The 18,455-nt window shown below is 42.3% G+C and overlaps 1 protein-coding gene across 2 annotated transcripts in view; it reads right to left on the minus strand.

Moving 5' to 3' along the window:
- The window catches only part of fam222aa (family with sequence similarity 222 member Aa), a 69,877-nt gene that overhangs the window by 29,807 nt on the left and 21,615 nt on the right, over positions 1–18,455 (minus strand). The window contains exons 1-2 of one of the 2 annotated variants that reach the window (XM_016674892.1): positions 3,837–4,028; positions 3,591–3,733 (exon numbers count right to left, since the gene is read on the minus strand). In XM_016674892.1, coding sequence (XP_016530378.1) covers positions 3,591–3,687 — 97 coding nt within the window. In that variant the 5' untranslated portion in view covers positions 3,688–3,733; positions 3,837–4,028. Of the gene's footprint in view, positions 1–3,590; positions 3,734–3,836; positions 4,029–18,455 lie in introns of those variants that run through there. The other variant, XM_007559176.2, reaches the window with a different exon arrangement.

The raw sequence follows: 18,455 nt of genomic DNA on the forward strand, positions 1-18,455 counted from the left end.
CACACACACACACACACACACACACACACACACACACACACACTCTCTCTCTCTCTTAAAATGTTTCAGTAAAGGACAGCAGATGCAAATGGCACTGCTCACTCTTTCCTCCCTGCCAGTGCTCCCACTCTGTGCTCTCCTCCGCAGCCTGGGTCACCTTACCCACGACCAGACTCCATTCTAGCAAAATCTGGGCCACGACCAATCAGTCACGAGGACCCGGCTCCGTGTGGCGACCTGAGTTTGCCCACTCCAGCAGCCAGACCCACTGTCTGCTTCTCTGAACCCCTTCTGGGTTTGGACGAACAATCGCCTTATTGAGGCCAAGTGCTGCACAGTGGTGGAAATCCAACACTAACCACCCCCTCCCACCCAAGGACAGAAAGAAGGCTATTATGTCCAAACGTCCTCATTATGAACCTCGGACCCGGCCGCTGGAGCAGTCCTTCAATCAAAGGGTTTAACAGGTGGGGAAGTGGGGCTAGACATAGAGGGTCAGTAAGAGGGAGGGGAAAGGGGAAAGACTGGAGACTGTTCTTTTTCTCTATTGATTTGAGTCCTAACTCACACTGGCTGCTCCTCAATAAAGAACCTTGAGAGGAAGTGGGCTAATCCTGTGAAATTGGAAGTGGGGAATCGATTAAGAGCACTATTGAGGATTTCCTCCATTTCTCCTTCCTCCCCCTCCATCTTTTTGCCTTTACTAATTATATTTTCAACAGTCCATCTTGCTCTCCTCCTCCCCCCCTCTCGGTTCGCCGTTCCCTGAAACTTCATTAGTGAACATCGGCGAACCTTTTCTCAGATAAGGAGCCACACCTTCCAACCGACCACAGAGCTTCATAATCTCAAGTTTCCTCTCTCTTCCTCTCTCTCTGCTGTAGCTCCTTGTGAATCATCCCCACAGAAACAAGAAAAAAGTGAACTCCAGATCTGAGGACAAAAGTAGCACAGAGTCACCTTGCTGGTGCTGGTTTCTGTAACAGACTACTGAAGTGTTATTTGAGCAGAGAAGTAGCTGGTTGGTTAGCAAGAAGCCAAGTTACTACAGTATGAAATATTCATATAGATGAATGAATCTAGAGCCTTGCTAGAGTATCAAACGCTTTGAACACTCAGATTTTATCGCGTTAAAATGACAAACCTGAGTGTGTTTCAGTCGTATCATATATAAATATATATAAAAAGTCAAGCCAAGGTCATGAAAAGTTGTGAAATTGGATAAAATTGGAAAATGTCATTTTTTTTACAAGAAAAAGTCAGAAAAATATGGCTTTATATTAATATTCATATCCTTTTCTATGATACCCAAAGATAAAATCCTGCAGCTCAGGTGGGAGATACTATTGAAAGTTACACGGTTGGTCATGCGTGCCTTTTTCCTTTTCAGTGAATGTACATCGTAATAAACACACTATCTGTAGTGCGTTTGAGGTAGTGGAAGCATCATGCTGTGGGACACTTTTCTTTAGCAGGAACATGGGAGCTGGTCAGAGTCGATGGGGTTAGAGGAATGGAGGAAGTGCAGGTTAATCCTGGAAGAAAAACTGGATGAAAAGGAGCAAAAAGTGCATTTCTGAAATGCCACATTTTTCACCTTTTTTGCAATAAGTAAAAAAATTAAAGCCATGTATCATAATTCTTCCACCTTACAATTTATACTTTGTGTCTATCAAAGAGATCCTGCTATTCTCACTCATTCTGGTTTTGTATCTTATGCCTCATTCGATAGCTTAGATTATCCTGAATCATCTCTGTAGTCATGCTGCTGTTGGCTTAGGCTACCAACCGAACGCTTTTCCCCACTTTCTCCTTCTACTGCTCTCTAATTTGCATTATTTGTTGTTATTTGAGCTGTCAACTTTGTGCATTATCTTGGGGTTTTTCTCTCTCCAGGGCAGCTACATCTGGTCTAGTGTTATGTTTGGCTCCGGTACCTTCCTGGATGAGGCCATTGGCTGTGAGAAAGCTACCAACAACTAATGGTTCTCCCGATCCTGCTATTAACTTTGTACTTTTCATGAACATAAAAAGTACTCCTGCACCTTCTATTCATTTTTTTGTACGTCCGCTTTGTCTCCTCTGACTCCCCAGTCGGTCGAGACTCCTTACGTTTGCACAAAGTCAGGTGCTGCTGGAGTCTTTCCTCTCTATGATCGCTCCATGCATGTTCAGTGTGAGGGATCGCTGCGATGCAAGTGATTGTCCACTGTTGGTCCAGGAGGACTGAAGGCTGCCAGTCAAGGACTCAAAGCAATTTTCTGGGTTGTGCCCATCAGGAGGATTTACAATCAGCTCAAAGGAGCTCATTTGTTTTCCATGTAAACAGCAGCTGTGATACATTCAAGGACAGTTTACTACAGAGAAAATTAACACTTCTCTCACTTATTAAAAAGGTGCTTATCTAAAGCGCCTGGGAGAAATTCACTTTCCTGATGGCTGCAGCTCTCTCTAATCCCAGCCGGGTTACAGCCAGCTCTGCGAGGTCTTTTACAGTTTTCCACCCTCGCTCTCCTCTGTCCCTTTACTGCATTTCGTGAGCAGACAGAGGACGGTGCTCGGGGAACAAACGCAGCAGCTGCCACGCTTTAGATGCGGCCGGCACGTCCAGGGCCAGACACTGTAAATGTTTACAGACCCTGAGGGTCAGCGGGGCCAGCGAGGCCCGTTAAACAGTGTCTGCTCAGCCCTGTTGTCACGACTGCACAATCAGCAGAGTTAAACAGCCTCCCCCACAATGAGTAGCCAAACAACTCGGCAATCCAAGGTCTAAGTGCAAATTGAATGAAACTGTTTAGAATTCCACAGGGCGGCGAGGGAACAAAGTGACAACAATGGAAACTTTTCGTTCACCTCACTGTCCTGGTGAACCACCGACCTCCAACATTGAGCGCGAGCAGCAGATTAAACAGAAACAACAAACACACAGGGTTCCTACACATCTGTCGACGAGGCTTTTTCATCCTCGGCTCTCCAGATTTCTCAGTCTTTAATGGTCCTTGTGAAATTTAAAATACTAAAGATAAACATGCTTATGACAGGCATTTCTACAGGGTCGGTGACAGAAGAGAAGAAGGATACAAGAAAGGAGAGAAAGGAAAGTTAAAATGAAGGCTGGAAAGACAAAAGAAGGGCAAGAAGTAGGGGCACAAGAAGGAAAGGAGGAAAATATGCAAGGACACGAGGAAGAAATTAAGTTGTAAAGGAAGGAAAGACAGAAAGAAGGCAGGTGTTACCGAATGATAGCAGAATGGATAAAATGAGGAAAGAAAGGAAGGCAAAAAGGAAAGAAGGAAGGACACATATAAGGAAGAGAATGATGAAGCTTGGACACAAAGATGGGATTAAGCATATCAAGAATGAAAAAGAATAATGAAGGACAATTAGAAGAAAGGACATAGCATTTAGACACACAGAGTCTCAAAGTCCAAATATTTTTCCGTACTCATCCAGGCCTGGAAAATACTGAAATCAAATTCCAAAAATTTCCAGGCTTTCTCAGACTCGGTAGATCACCTAAACATAGGCATCCTGAGTTGAAGCGGAGCCGAACACCTGACGCCCGCCAATCACTAGTCTTGCTAACTTACATTTCCGTCCGAGGACTTGCGGCGGCTCCAAGGTCTTGCTGACACACACCGGGTGCTGGGGCGGGGGGTTCTGCCTCCTCTGCAGACAGGCCAGCATGGCGAGGTGGGCACAGTATTACAGCCGGGGGAGTTCTGCGGACAACCTGAGTCAGAAAGGAAAAAAAAAAGGACGGATGTTAAAGCAAGTAAGATACGAGGTCAAAGCTGTGCATGGCCGGGTCTGGGAGCCACCGGGGGCTTTCTCACCGAGGATTTAATTGGGAAGCATGCCTACAGCTGCCTGCCTCTCAGCTCTGTGTGTTGAATGATAAACACACACCTGCAGAGTGTGGAAGTGGGGGGCGGGTGGGCACTGTTGACACGGGAGCAGAGCAGAGTCCAGAGCAGTCACTCTGCAGCTTCAAACAGCATATCCACACAGCCATTCAACCGCATCTCCTGTCTGTAGCTCCGAAAAAAAAAAAAAAAAAAACCTTTCACAATCACAGAGAAAACAGCAACACTCAGCCACATCGGGCCACATTCTTTCCAGGGCAGTGTGGATGTGGTGATTGATGGCGTTATCTATCGAAAGCAAAAAAAAAAAAAAGAAAAGGGAATGCTGAGAAAACAGCAGTCGGTCTGCTACGACTTAACATGCAACAGCTCAGGGGGACTGTCAGGGAAGGCCTGGGGCCCCGAGCTGCGTCTGGATGCATGTGTTGAACTGTACAGTCGCATGTGAAAGTGTGTGTGTGTGTGTGTGTGTGTGAGCAGATGTGATGGGATGGGAGGGGAGAGACTGCCAGCCGTACATCAGGGCTAGTGACGGCACTAATCAATCTCCCTCTAGGCCATAAATCTCCAACTCTGCTCCCCACCGCCACCTTCACTCAGGAACACGGAGGCAGAGGCGACTGGTCTCCTCTCAAAAAGCCCATCGCATTCCCAGAGGAAGCACAAGACGTGGTCAGATATAAATATGAATATATATATATATATATGTGAAAGAAAACTGAATAACAACCCTGAACAATCAGAAACCATGGAGGGTATCATTCATCAGGAGCGTCGCTGTGTCACACAACACAATGATGACTGATTACAAAGTCTTCCACTTGCATTATGTGGCAGATAAAAGCAGCAAAAGCATCTATTTGAGCCCAGAAAGTGTTTTTATAAGATAAGGATCCAAATTTACTCCTCTATTCTTTTTTTTTTTACTCAGCATGCTTTTACTGAAGCCCAGTTTTACCTACAATGGATAATGGTCACATTTATTTGCAAAAGAAAAAAAAAAAAAGGACTGTGGCTTTAATCTTGGCACCGCCTGTGCGTGAGTTGCTTTTTTTCAAAAGCATCAGCACGAAACACTATTGTTTCAGTCCAAGCCCGTCTCCTCCCGTATTAAAACGCAGAGCGGAGGCAAATATTTCATGTGTGCCGTCAGAGCCGGCGTCTCCGGCTAAGACGCGTGGCAGAGTATTGAAAAATGATTTCTCACGCACATGCCACAGCCGAGCCCTCCGCTATTTATTTTCTCAGTGAATCACTAAACGAACATTTAGCCACCTGCCATCGGTCCATTACTGGCTTTCATAGATTATCATTGTATTATGAAAGAAAACAATTGCAGTGATTACAGGATGAATTAATGGCGGGCCATGCAGCTCTGGGTCCTCTTCTTGCTCATTTAAAGGCTACACAAATGCAGAGCGCTGCTGCGAATGGTCGTAAATTTCAAGCAGTCGTTGAAGGATTCAATCGAAAGAGCTCCACAAATGATGTGACGTACCATCATCGGTATTTGATCAAAGTGAGAAATATGAAATGTCTCCTCATACTTATGCATGTCCAGGAACAATGTAATAATTGTGCTTTGCCCCGCTGAACCCACAGCCTTCCACTCAAGGCATTTCCAGGCTGAACGAATTGCAAGTGAATCGAATCTATTGCCTAAGTATTTAGCATAAATAATGGGTACTGAGTTGCAGTTGCAAGCTGTATTTTTACTGTGCTTCACATCCTCCATTGCTGCTTCGCTGAGTGACACAGAGCACAGGCACAACGGGAGGAGCACAGCAGAGTGCATGTGCAGAACTGTTTTGACATGCAAACATCACATTCATTGCGTGTTGTCCACACTGACTCCATAAGAGTGCCTCGTCTGCAGAAGCCTCAAAATGACAAAATAGCATACCTATCATTTGTCTCAGTGTGAAATAAGTTCCCTCTGGCTGGCTATTTAAAAATAAGATGATAACAGTTTGAACGACTCTTCGAAAGGAACGGATCCACGTGATCTGGCTCCATTTAAACAGTCGTAAATCTCATCTCTGCATCACAGTGTGAGGCTGACTCCTATGGAGAACCCAGCGTATGCTGCTTTTGGACTAAAAAGCACACCAGCGCTATAGATTTTTCACAAGAGCCTCCTAGGGGGCGGTAATGTGCCAGTTTGTCAACTGTCTGCTCACGAGAGGAAAGGAAAGTGATAAAAGTAAAAAGTAAAGTGACCTCACACACACAGCAATTTGTTATTTCTGTCCTTGGGATAAATAACCAAATAATAAAAGAGAAGAACCTTCCATACACTGTAGTTCTACAGACAATCATAAGTGTTGCTTTACTTCTGGTTTGATCTGAGTCAGTTTTCCCTTTCTGGTGTCTGTTTGGAGCCAGGCTTTGAAGGGGAAGCATTGCTGTCACTGGACCCCAGTGGTCAGACAACACAACAAACAGTCATGGAAAACGGGGGTTAGAGATGAGACAGTGTTACATTGTGAAGGATTGGAGGGTTTCAACAGTCACATAATTGTTAATAATCATTCAGTTGTCTATGCAGTACATTCTGTCCACAGATCTGGCTATATGTGTTTAGTTTAAGTTGTTTTTATAAGGATGAATCTCTAATTGGTTTTAACGATTGCCATGATAAAATGTTGCTACTATGAGCAACCCTTATAAGTGTGTTTGTGTTTAATTGTTCATAAAATGCTGCATCTTAAACACTTCAGAGCACATGGAAGCAGAAAGCAGTTAAATTAAAGAAGTGATATTCAATCACCAAAGACAACAAAATGTTACATTTGAACTTTGCTATCCACAGACACATTTCTGAAGAGTCCCCCCCCACCTCTTTTCTTAAAACAAAAGTAGTCCTCTGCCTCTAGCTGGCTGCCAGTGCTAAATAAGCTATTAGCTGGATGTATTCAGTATTCAGGAGTGTCTGTGTTTGTTGTTTTACTTGTTACTTTTTTGTTGCATTTCTTGAACTTCTACTCCTGTAGCCAGAGGCCTGGCTAAACTCAGCAGAACAGCTAAAATACGAGGCTGAAGGACTTAGACAAGTTAGAAAAGAGTCAAACCTTCACAATAAGAGACTTAATCATAATATGCTATAAAACTCAAACAGCATATAAAAGTTAATTAAATCAGTTTATGGAGTCCTCAGACAAACGGTCAGGAGCTGGGCTGCCTTTATATGCAAAATAAAAACAGGAGGATTTTAAGCTCCAACATAATTATTATTAGTGTCTCATCTTGTCCTCATGAAGCTGATATTGTTTATCTGCTCACCTCTGGGTGTATTAACCCACTCCTACTACTCTTAGCATTAGCAGTAATTCTCCTACAACCCCTACTACTACTAGTAGCAGAAATAATGTTGAAACGGTTATGCTGACAAGAAGATAAACTGTGATGAATTTGCTCATAAAAGTTATGGTCCAGACTTTTTATGCAGATAGTAGATATTATTCAGAAAGAGTAAACTTCACTTGAGCAGTGATGTCTTTCAAACTAAAATTAAGGAGTTAGAAAATACACGTTGACACACATGCTAGAACGTTTTTGAAAATGTTTTTGGCAAAATTCTCCAAACTGATTGAAATTTGTTTAGAAATGTTTGCATACTTAGGCAATCATAATCATGATTTCACAGTTATTTTTTGTCACTATTGAAAAATCTTAATGCATCAAATGATTTGAAAAGCATTTATTTATTTCTAAGCTTCGTGTAGAATAATGCACAAAATATTGTAACTTTAAAGAGTATAGAATAGTTTTTACATCCCCTCCCCGATTATAAAAAAAAAACACATTTTTACCACAACCATTTTCCTTGTCTTTTAACATGAAATGTGGCACAAAAGCCCATTTCACTGTTTTATAACTGAAGCCAAAATATACTTTGTGTTTAATTGTTAAAGGTCATGAAGAGGCCATGAAAACATGGATCAACACTTCAAATATCTCAGTCTCTCTCCCAGAAAAGGCTTCTTCTTCTTTTTTAAAAACCATTTTCTCAAGACATTACATTTGACCCTGGACCCCGAGGCTTCTGCAATGCACTTAACACCCGAAGTCACATGAGTATTTTTAAAGCCTGTCACCAGCAGCACAAAACAACACTTTTAGCACAAAACTGACAGTGAGAAAAGCACTAAAATGCATCTCCCTGATAAATCTAAGCAAATTAAATCTCCGCACAACCTCAGTTCACCCTCTCTCTCTTTCACACACACAGACACACACACACACACACACACACACACACACACAGACACACACACACACGCAGACACACACACATACACACACACATACACACACGTTGCAGATGGAAAAGAGGGACCACTCTATGTCTCGCCAGGTGCTCGGGGAAAAAATAAATAAATAAATTTTAAAAAAAGAGGTCGCTCACAGTGCCATTTCCTCTCGCACACAGGCAGCCCTGGCCCAAACACACTGGTACTTTGAGCTCATTACTGGCTATTCACATAATCCTTTCTCTGTGTTCTCTCTGCAAGGATACTAATTTCCCAACGAGCCCATCCTCACAGTCCATTTGTTCAAAGATAGTGGTTGAGAGAGGGGAAGCAGACACGTGGTGGAGATTGAGACTAAAAGCTGGCCTTAACGGGGAGGGCTGGGGGGGCAGGGGGGGGATGCCGGCACACTTTTCCCCTCCCTGAAATGAAAGACAATCGTGTAACTACCCTCCATTTTTCTCCATTTGCTGTGCACCAAATGTATTCGGAGGCATTATACTTTGCTAAAGGAGACTGGCTCTTTTTTTCAATTCAATTTCAGGAACCAATTTACCGCTATTATTGCCTTTAAGAGCGAGGCAAAAGGAGCAAGTCTTCAGCTTGTTTGTCATGTCCCCCTTTCCCCCTCATCTTCTCCCATTAGGTTATTGTACTGCTTAGCAGATGTCCATCAGTGGCAGGAAATTATCCCCGAAACCAAACGCCTGTGACCCGTCACCCAGCTGCCCTGAAAGCAGCCCGTCTTGCCGAGGTCAATCTCTGTGAAGGTGCTAGGTTTTCTCTCTGTGTGTGTGTGTGCGTGTGTGTGTGCACACCGACTGCTCGGAAACACCACCTGCACTTCACTCGTACATCAAATCCACTGGGTCTCCTATTACACCAGTGCAGAGATATCTCAAAAGCTAGGATGTCTGTCGGATCCATCCCCGTTCTGCTAACGCCGCTGCAGGGTTCGCAACGGAGGCGGGAGGATCAGTCCCTTGAGATGAAGGAATAAGCTGGAATCAGGAGGCAGTGGGCTTGGCGGAGGGCTATTTCTTAGTTAAAAGGTTCTTAAACTGCAGAGGAGATCAGAGGAGATGGCTCTCCGCGCCCAAAGCTGTCTACTCAGATAAGCATCCTGCCAAGTGCGGGGTGGAACAGGGTGGTCATGGGTGAACAAACGCTGTCGGTCTGTCTCTGTGTGTGTGTGTGCGTGTGTGTGTGTGTGTGTGTGCGTGCTGAGGTACACGTGTTTCAGGTGAAAGACACAGCATGGCAGATGATACTCAGTGGTAGCTAACCTTAGTACCTTATGGTTTTACATGAACAGTTGCTAAATAAATATTTGGTTTTTGTGAATCATGAATTAATCTCCTGACATTAGTCTGTCTGGAATCAACATCGAAGCTTGGAGCTTCAGTGTTGCACTGGCAGACTTCATGTCTGGTTTATTTGTTTGTTTTTTTTTTTTCTCACCTAAATTATTGTCCTTACAGTTTTTTAAATGTATAACAGCTCAGCCAATGGCTCTTTTTCTCATTGCCAGAAGGAGTGTGGTTACGCTCGGTGTGCTGTTGCCGTATATTCCAATTATTGCTCTCAGGGACAACCTTGCAGGCAACTGTAACAAGGAGAGAAGGCATTTGATTATCCCACAGATTGCAGTAGGCACAAGCGTTTTTTTTTTTTTGTTGTTAGTTTTTTTTTTCGTTTTTTAAGACGAAAACTAGCTTATTATTTTCGACAGGACCACAGGAGCCAGACCCTCTGCAGAGTGAGCTACTTTGCAAACTGGTAAAACAGATTCAACACATTTGTTTTTATCTGCAGCAAACTTTTAGGAATGTTTGTCTGTAACACTTTGGGCATAAATTTCTTTCTGCAACTTAGCGAAGCACAGAAAAATGCGTGTGCTCACAGATATTTCAGGGTCATTGCTGATTTTATAGTTTTCATAAGTGAACAAAGAAATGCCAGAGGTGGCATTGACGTCCCTCCTTGAAGTGGTGCTTGTTCACTACCAGATATTTATGCACAAACTTTAGCAAAATGTCAAAGATTTTGAGTAAAATCAGCTACAGATCAGTAAGAATTGTTTTTTTTTCATACACGGTGAAATGCTGTAGAAAATAATTTCTTTTAAAATACTTCCTATTCATAATCTGACTTCTTTTTAAACATTTAATGTCCGGTCCTCTTCACTCAGTGATAGAGGTGTCATGTGTTACCTGTTTGAGCTGACGTGAAAAACAAACAACAAAAAAAAGGTATTTGAGTTTCTGAGCAGCCACTGAAACTGAAAATTTGAATGAATGTGGTCACCATCAGGTTTGTTGGTGCTTTTCTAGAGTCGACAAGTATCCGTGATCCTTCCTCTGTAGGGCGGTGTTGCACGTGGAGCGCTAAAACTGCTTAGCCTTCGAGCTGTTTTCCCAAAAGCAGATTAGAAACATAAGTAATCATGTCAGAAAAGCACTGTTATGTTCGACATAAAATCACTACAAGTCAATTTCCAAGTATCGGGAGCCTGGCAGACGGCCTCCGTAATGCGTCAGGGCGTGGCTTCGTCCCAACTGAATGGTGACCCTGCAGTCTCACAATGGGACGCCCCATGCAGTGCTTTTAACAAGCTGCTGTGTCTCCCCTCTTAATAAGCCCAAACAAGTTAATCCAATTGACACACTCAAACCCTTTCTTTTTCTTTAACAAGGCACTGCCTCTACCCCGTTAATCCCCAGCTCCCCCTTCTCCGTCACCATACCGTCACATGAATGGAGGGAGAGTGAAAGCCTCCATTAGGAAGGGACAGTCGCCCACCCCCTCCCCTGCCCTTCGTTCCTTTCAGCTCTGCAATTTCCACACAGCAGCACTAAATAATTTGCGCTCATACTGTATATTCAAAACACCCACACACTAATGCTCACATGTGCCTGATATGAAACTACTCTATTCTGATGGGGGGGACACACAATGGGAGGGTTATGCTCGCCGACCCCGGTCCACATACAGCAAACAACGAAACCACACACAAACAAAAATTCAGAGGGGACGTTTGCCAACAGGCACGCACTCTGGGACATAAAAAAGGCATTGTTAACAAACCGTCCCAGCTCCACAAACAAGAGCCACTGATTCCCTAACAATACAAGCCCCTGGATGCACTCACCCACCAGCTCTGCACAACCTCACACCAGCACGATAAATAACCTGCACAACAAAAGGCCATTGTGTGTAAAAAGCCCACAGTTTGGACATTATTGCTGTGATATACAGTGCTGGAAAAATCGTATTGGCAGCTGAGCTTTATAAATATATACGTGATATGTACTGAGGCATGTCAGCGTTGCGGCGGCTTATGCAGTCCCGTGTGCTGAGAAGTCGTTTTTATAACATGTTTCTCTGCAGATGAAGGGCAGCTTGGCAAAAACACTCATCTGCTAGCTTTCCATATTCAAGTCAGTTTCAATAGCTTCACCCATGGGATGAAGGGTGAGGAATGTCTGGCAGTCCAATCACCGTGAGTTGTCTGTCATCTCTAATCAAAACACGCCTGTCTAGACTAATGTCAGCCCTGTAATAGAAATGAGTACTAATTGACTTCACAGCCAACCGCTGCATCTACGAACAAAGCAATCAGACGTTGAGTTTTAAACTTTTGCAAACGCAAAAGGCAGAGACTTAAAAAGCAACAACTCCAGACAAATAGGGAAAAAGTTGTGAGTTAAATCGGCATTTTAAAGTAGATTTTTGTAATGTGGAATGTGGAAGGACGAGCATTTAGAGGCAGCCTGGCCATTTGCCTTCCTACGAATATCCGCTTGATTCTTATCTCCTTACAGTGCTCCATCTGGGATTTCTCCCATTGAGCCCGATTTCTCTGGCTGAATTTTAACCAATCAGAGAACAGAAGCAGGAGTTGCTTCTTAGTTTCTCCACTGGTTTTGATCTGTGGTTGTAGCTTGGCAATGGCAGAGAAGGGAGTGAATAAACTCATTCGGGTCATGTTAGAAATACTTCCAAGTACTGAATTAACACCAACAACCATCTTGTTCGACTCGGTGCTTCTCCCTTCGCAGTGGAAGATGGTTGTTTACAGTGCAGGCAATGTACAGTGTCAAACTGGAGCATTGCATTCATCACGGACAAACATTAATGAATGGAAAAGTTTAAAACTTTAACAAAGTCCTCCATGCGTCCAGAAACAATCTTTTCTCAACAGCGGAGGGCCCAGACCGACTGTACAAAGTAAAACAAGGTGATGGTTTTTATCAGGCTAACTTAGAGAGTTCCCTCAATACTAACAGCATTTGTTTCAAAACTCTCTTCTCACACTCAGTTTCATACATCACAGGTTATTTCTGTGGTAGAGCTGTAGATTCTCTACCATCAAGACCACAGATGACTCGCTGAGGAGCTACAAGTTTAGAGTTCCCTGAAGTGTCACATGTAGCCTCATATAGAAATTACTACAGTTACATTTACACAAGTTTGCTTTTTCCTCATCTAGCACTAGCAGTGGAAAATAAATTTGGTTTGTTAATGAACAATCATGAGTGCTTTAAGGCCCAAAAAATGGCCGTTGTATATAAAAGGTTGCTGAGTCCTGGTACAGGTGGAAGGAAGGAGCTGGAATTCACTTCAACTCAAGTGAAGCTTTGCTAAAGCTTTTAGCCTCAGGAGGTCATGGCAGCTAAAGTTATGCTGCTTTTTACTGAGTTTCCCATTTGCCAATTTAACTTCAAAAACATGGCTTTCTAAAAGACCACATGAACTCTTGCAGACCCCACTTTTTTATAAAGCTCCGCTGTACAACCCATGTTTGTTTAATAAATGAGGCAAAAATTAGTCTAAACATTACTAAAACCCTAATGCACGTGACTTTTTGAATCAGAAACGCTTTTGCCAACTGTGGCTTTTCCTAATTTCCTGTAGAATTGAGATGTACCTACATAACAGAGTTTCAGTGTCCTTGAGCAATAAGAAAGTGGCTTAAGATTGTCAGACACAAGCTGACCTTCTCCTATTGGTGCTAAATCAGCCGCAATCTAAGCATTGGAAATGTTGCAACCGGTCTAACTAAAGTGCAGTTCATGACTGACTCGCTTCACACCAAGAAACTTCTTGGTTTCTAGATTTTAAAAACAAAGCCTCATACCTGCTGTGCATTTATTTCTCTGTGCAGACTGCTCTCCAGAAAGGACTCCAGATATAAATCACCAGCCCCCCGCTGCAACATCACCCAAATGTGAGAAACAAGCTTTTCTTTTCTGCTTTTTTTTTTCCTGTGAGATTTATATTTTCCACTGTAAACCTTCTTACACACCATTTGGTAAAGCATTGTTGATATTGCAGAATTTCTTATCCCAATGTGACACAATTCTTTATTGTCCCAGACACATCCTTTCATGGCTTAACGCAACAATAAAACACTGGTTCTCAACCCATCCTATGGTGTCTCACTTGAATATTCAAAAACCTCTCATTGTCTCTGTCCTTGTGTGTGTGTGTGTGTGTGTGTGTGTGCGTGTTTTGTTCATTGTTTGTTGTGCTGTCATTCCTCATTCCTTTGCTTCCTGAACTTCAAAGAAAGGCTTATGTCAGTTAAGGATAGAACAGAATAAGCAGGAGAACAGGAGGGGGGGAGAAAAAGAGAAAACCTTTGTGTAAAGCGCTCCAGTCCAGAAATGTGTGTTTATTGATGGGTGTCCAATAAATCAATGGGAAATAATTGAATTGAAGTCCAAACAGCACCCTCCTGCAGGACCTGGGGTGACCCAGATTCCCTCGGTCCAAATGACAACTCGGCTGTCTTTCACTGGAAGATGTCACAGATCCAATAGTCAGTCATGCATAAGATTAGTGTGTTGCCAGGCCCACAAGGCAATCAAATAGTGCACCGTCTAGATGTTGACACTGATCTCATTCGATATATCTCGAGTGTGACAAAGCCATTTTTGCTCCGCTTGATATTAAGGACTGAAAAAGAGCGGATGACACAAAGGCTCAGAGATTCGCTGGTAGGAGATGTTAACCAACATTTTCCTTCGCACGCAGTGCGTTCGAATTTACCAACGCATTTTACACATTTCTACGTGACAGACGAACTCAGCATAATTATGAAAAGAAAGTAAATGACTAATATCACTCAAAGATTTTCACAAACTAAATCTGAGAAGTGTGGTGTGCATTTGTATTCAGCCCCCTTGAGTCGACACTCATTCGCCAAAATTTAAGCTGCGAGTATTTTTAGAGGATGCCACGTCTGAACATCGAGAGACGGAAAATTTTCTCCATTGTTCTTAGCAATGTAGCTCAAGCTCACACACATTGGACAGAAAGCATCTGTGAACCTTTTTTTTTTCTTTCCCCAAGTCTTAACATAGATTTTTCAGATGGATTTACGACTTTAACATCCTTCCTTGTCCTTTTGCTCATTTGTGTTTTTGACTTTCTCTGTGACCTGCACCATCTTGGGCCTGGTTTGAACATCTACTGCCCTGAGCCTCTATACATAAGACTAAATATTACATGTGCATGCTGAACTATAACATATTACAATCTGAATAAGTGAGAAAACAATTACTACATCCCAAGCTCCCTTTGCTGTAATACTTTACAAACTCACAGGCCAATAAATTCCCAAAATATTTGTGCAGCTTTAAACCAAAGAACCTTCTTCCACTGCATCTCTTACATGGCTGGTGACAAACTAAACTACCATCAGAATGTAAGGATTTTATTCAGCAATTGAATATTTCTTGACACTCTTCTGCAGAAGTTACATTTGATTAAAAGCTGTTCTGTCAACAGGTTCTTTCACCTGAGCTGTGGATGTTTGAAGTTCCTGCAGAGCTAACAATGGGCTGCTTCTCTGATTAATGTCTTCTTGACTTGTCTGTTCGATGGACGAACATGTCTTGAAATGTTTGCTAATGTCCTACAGTCTCTGCTGCCACAAGAACAACCCCACTTTGGTGCACTTAATTTTAATTTAAGGGTATCATAGAAGAAGAGGTGGAAAACAAATGCATGCCACACATTTACGACCCTTTCATAAAGTGAAAAAAAAAACAAAAAAAAAGAAACTCATTCCTGTTCTTGCGCTTCACTGTCACGGACTATATTGTGTTTGTGTATCCCATAAAACTAAATTAAATATAGTCGGCCAAAGTTTTGATCGCAAAACCCTCCGCATGGCCTCTTTACTGTACTTTTCATTGCTCAGACTCAGCAGTCTCTCTCTTTACTCCAGATGTTGCCTTCCTTCTCCCTCTGGAAAACTGGCCCTGGCCATGCGAGCATAGGGAGTCCAGTTGGACAGAGTGGGAGGTGAGTCTGCGGTTGGTAATCACCTGCTGGCTAATGGCACAGATGGCGCAAACATAAGCAAATGTTTGTGCAGCAGTGATCCAAGAAGTGTCTCTGACAGGATGACAGACAAATATGGGAACCTGAGAAGCCCGCAGCAGGCTGAGGAATTACCGCATGCAGATTTACTGCAGAAAAACTGTCAACCTGGCAGAGTGAGCTACCTGTAGTGCAAAAATAAGAGTTAACACACTGATGCTGGCTGTTTTAACAGGTAAAGTGAAGGTGTCAGAGCTCAGGGGACTGAGAAAAGAAGTAGACGATTTAAAATGGAAAATAATTTCTGTGACAGGACAGACTTACAAAGAGCAACAAACCTGACCATTTGAGGCAGGTCAGTGCATTTGTGACGGTTATCGTTTCTTTGCAATGATTTTTGAAACTACTAATTTGTTTTATTTGCTAACCCCATAATTTGCTTTTTTTTTTTCCCCCACCCACATTTCAAAGCTATCCAACCAGTCGAAGGTGATTGGGTTCAGATTTATAATGACAGATCTTGCGCACATGAAATGATTGCTACAAATGGGTATGAAGCCTGTTAGCGTCTTTCTCTCAGCTCTAGATGAGAGAACTTAAATAGTCTTTTAATTTATTGATGTTTGCCAGCAGAGATGTTTTTATGGTAGTCAAAGCATCAAACATCAAGTAAAAAGCCCTCTGAGATATCGCTAATCTAAAAGACTCCTTAGCAGATGAGCTCCTTTAGCCTGCATGCGTGTTACAGCTTTGGTGCCTTGGTTTGTCCTTCACAAGAGACAGGTAGCACTGCCAAGACCCAGTAATTAGTGCAGATGGGGACCGTAATACTCTCTTCCCCTCCCCGCAGAAATGCCAAGGGAGCCGATCTATAAATTCCTGCATATTAATGCAATTTAAAACCACTCCAGACACCTTGCTGGAGGCAGCTGATAAAAAGGTGAAAGGCGGGTTAGTTTAGCCGCTGATATGTCGGTGACATAAGTCTTGTCTCAGCAAATTTCTGACCCTTAGTACACACACCAAAATAACTTCATAATCTGTCCCTTTGCTAGAAAATGCTTCCCTAATCCCGAGCTCAGGCCCCTACAATGGGCTGACTATCAATAATTAAATGGTAATCTAAAAACCCATTTTAGTCGGGTCATCTTTCCGCGCCTTTGTCCCAGCCTCTCTTCCTTCTCCATCTATTTTTTCCTCTTTCTGTAAGATCTAGTTAGAGATTTCATTAGCATGAGAAAGCAGGCTGGTAATTGTCTTCACCCTACTGAGTGATCCCTGGATAGAGGATTAGGCAGAGAAAGCCCTATTTCAACTCTGAGCACACATGCTGCCCACAGCCACCCTACCCAGATTAGATTTGACTGCAGAGGGATGAGACCAACTGGTAATCTCAAGCAACATTAAAGGGATAGTTCAAGCTTTTTGAAGAGAAGTAATACACTAAAAGGTTACAAGCGGTTAATATCCTAACACTTGATATTAGGGTTATAAAATATCAGGAAAACATGGTATAACGTTGCTATGTGTTGCAATGACAACATGGTATCTCTGCTTTGGCCAGTAAATCTAGACTTACTGGTCACAACCAGTAGAACCAACCACCAGTCAGAAACCATCACAGAAAAATTGCAAACTTCAATCACTTGCTATCCAGAATTGAAGTCCAAAAAGTTCTTTGTGATGTTGATTTTGCTCAACTAAAATGGCCATGATGACAAATTTTCTATACATTGTCCAGACCTACTTGGCAATTGATGAGATATATTTTGGTGGTACTTGTTGATGATTAGTTGCATGGGAACTAGCAGGCACAAAAAAATGATCTGCCTGTATGAAACATGTAAGGAGAAAGAAACATGTAAAGCATTTGCAGACAGAGTAACGTTGATATAATCTACGTAGATCGTCAAAGTTTAAGTGACTGCTACTTTAGACACTATTTACGTTGCCTTACTCTTCTGCTACTTTGTTACCGTGACAAGAAACCATTAACTTGTTCCTTTTTCAGTTTCACATAGGAAAATATTTGGTGACGCACCACCCCGATCCTCAATTTCCTGTGTAAATAATTAGCATCTGCATTGTAAATAATCTCCCAATCCAAACATGGCAAAAGCTTAAAGGTTCATAAAATGGTGTTTGCTGAACCAGCTTATCTAGATGTATACTAAAGATGGAAAGAGCATTATCTACTGCAAGTATGAGTTATTGATTAAAGCCTTTTGATCAGAGATACACCAGTCAATTGATCAGAGATATGAAACAGCTTATTTTCATTTTCAATCATTCATTGATCGATGATTGGAAGGTTAAACAGAGAAACATATTTTTTCTCAAAAATTTCTTAAATGCATCAAATATAAAAGAATATAGTATAATTTTTTGGTTTACACATAACATTCAACAGCACGTGCTTTGATGCACTTTTGAATTTAATTTAAAAAAAAAACATATAATAAAGGTTAAGATCCAGTAAAGAACCTGTAACATGTTTTCTCGTTCATGCCCTTACCAACTTACCAAAATAAAATAAGAACAAACAGATCAGACCTCAAAGAAAAATGGAAATCGACTGATTTGTGCGTCTCTACATTTAACAAAAGCATCCTCCAAAAATCACAAGCTGTCCCTTTGTGGACTTTTTTTGTTGTTGTTTGTCTCAGTAACTTCAACCCATCTGTTTTCCACTTTTCAACCTTTTTTTTTTCTGTAAATTTTCATTCTAATCTACTAATATCCTTTTCAGTTGAAAATGCGGATTGGGAGCAGGCAGCTTTCAGTTTCTCCCTCCCTGATACACACAGAGTATTTAGAGCTGAATCTCCCTAAATCATCCCCCTGGGCCACCCTGTCCGTCACTAATCTGCCTGCCACCACCCACTCATAAGGAGGTGTCACATTTCTGGCACTCCTCCACGGGATAAGCACTTCAAACACCAGAGCTTCTCCACTTGACCTTTCCACGGAGATGATCGATTAAGCTCCTTGGATTTATTCCATA

Source organism: Poecilia formosa, unplaced genomic scaffold, assembly GCF_000485575.1.
Source record: "Poecilia formosa unplaced genomic scaffold, Poecilia_formosa-5.1.2 Scaffold103, whole genome shotgun sequence".
Lineage (NCBI taxonomy): Eukaryota > Metazoa > Chordata > Actinopteri > Cyprinodontiformes > Poeciliidae > Poecilia > Poecilia formosa.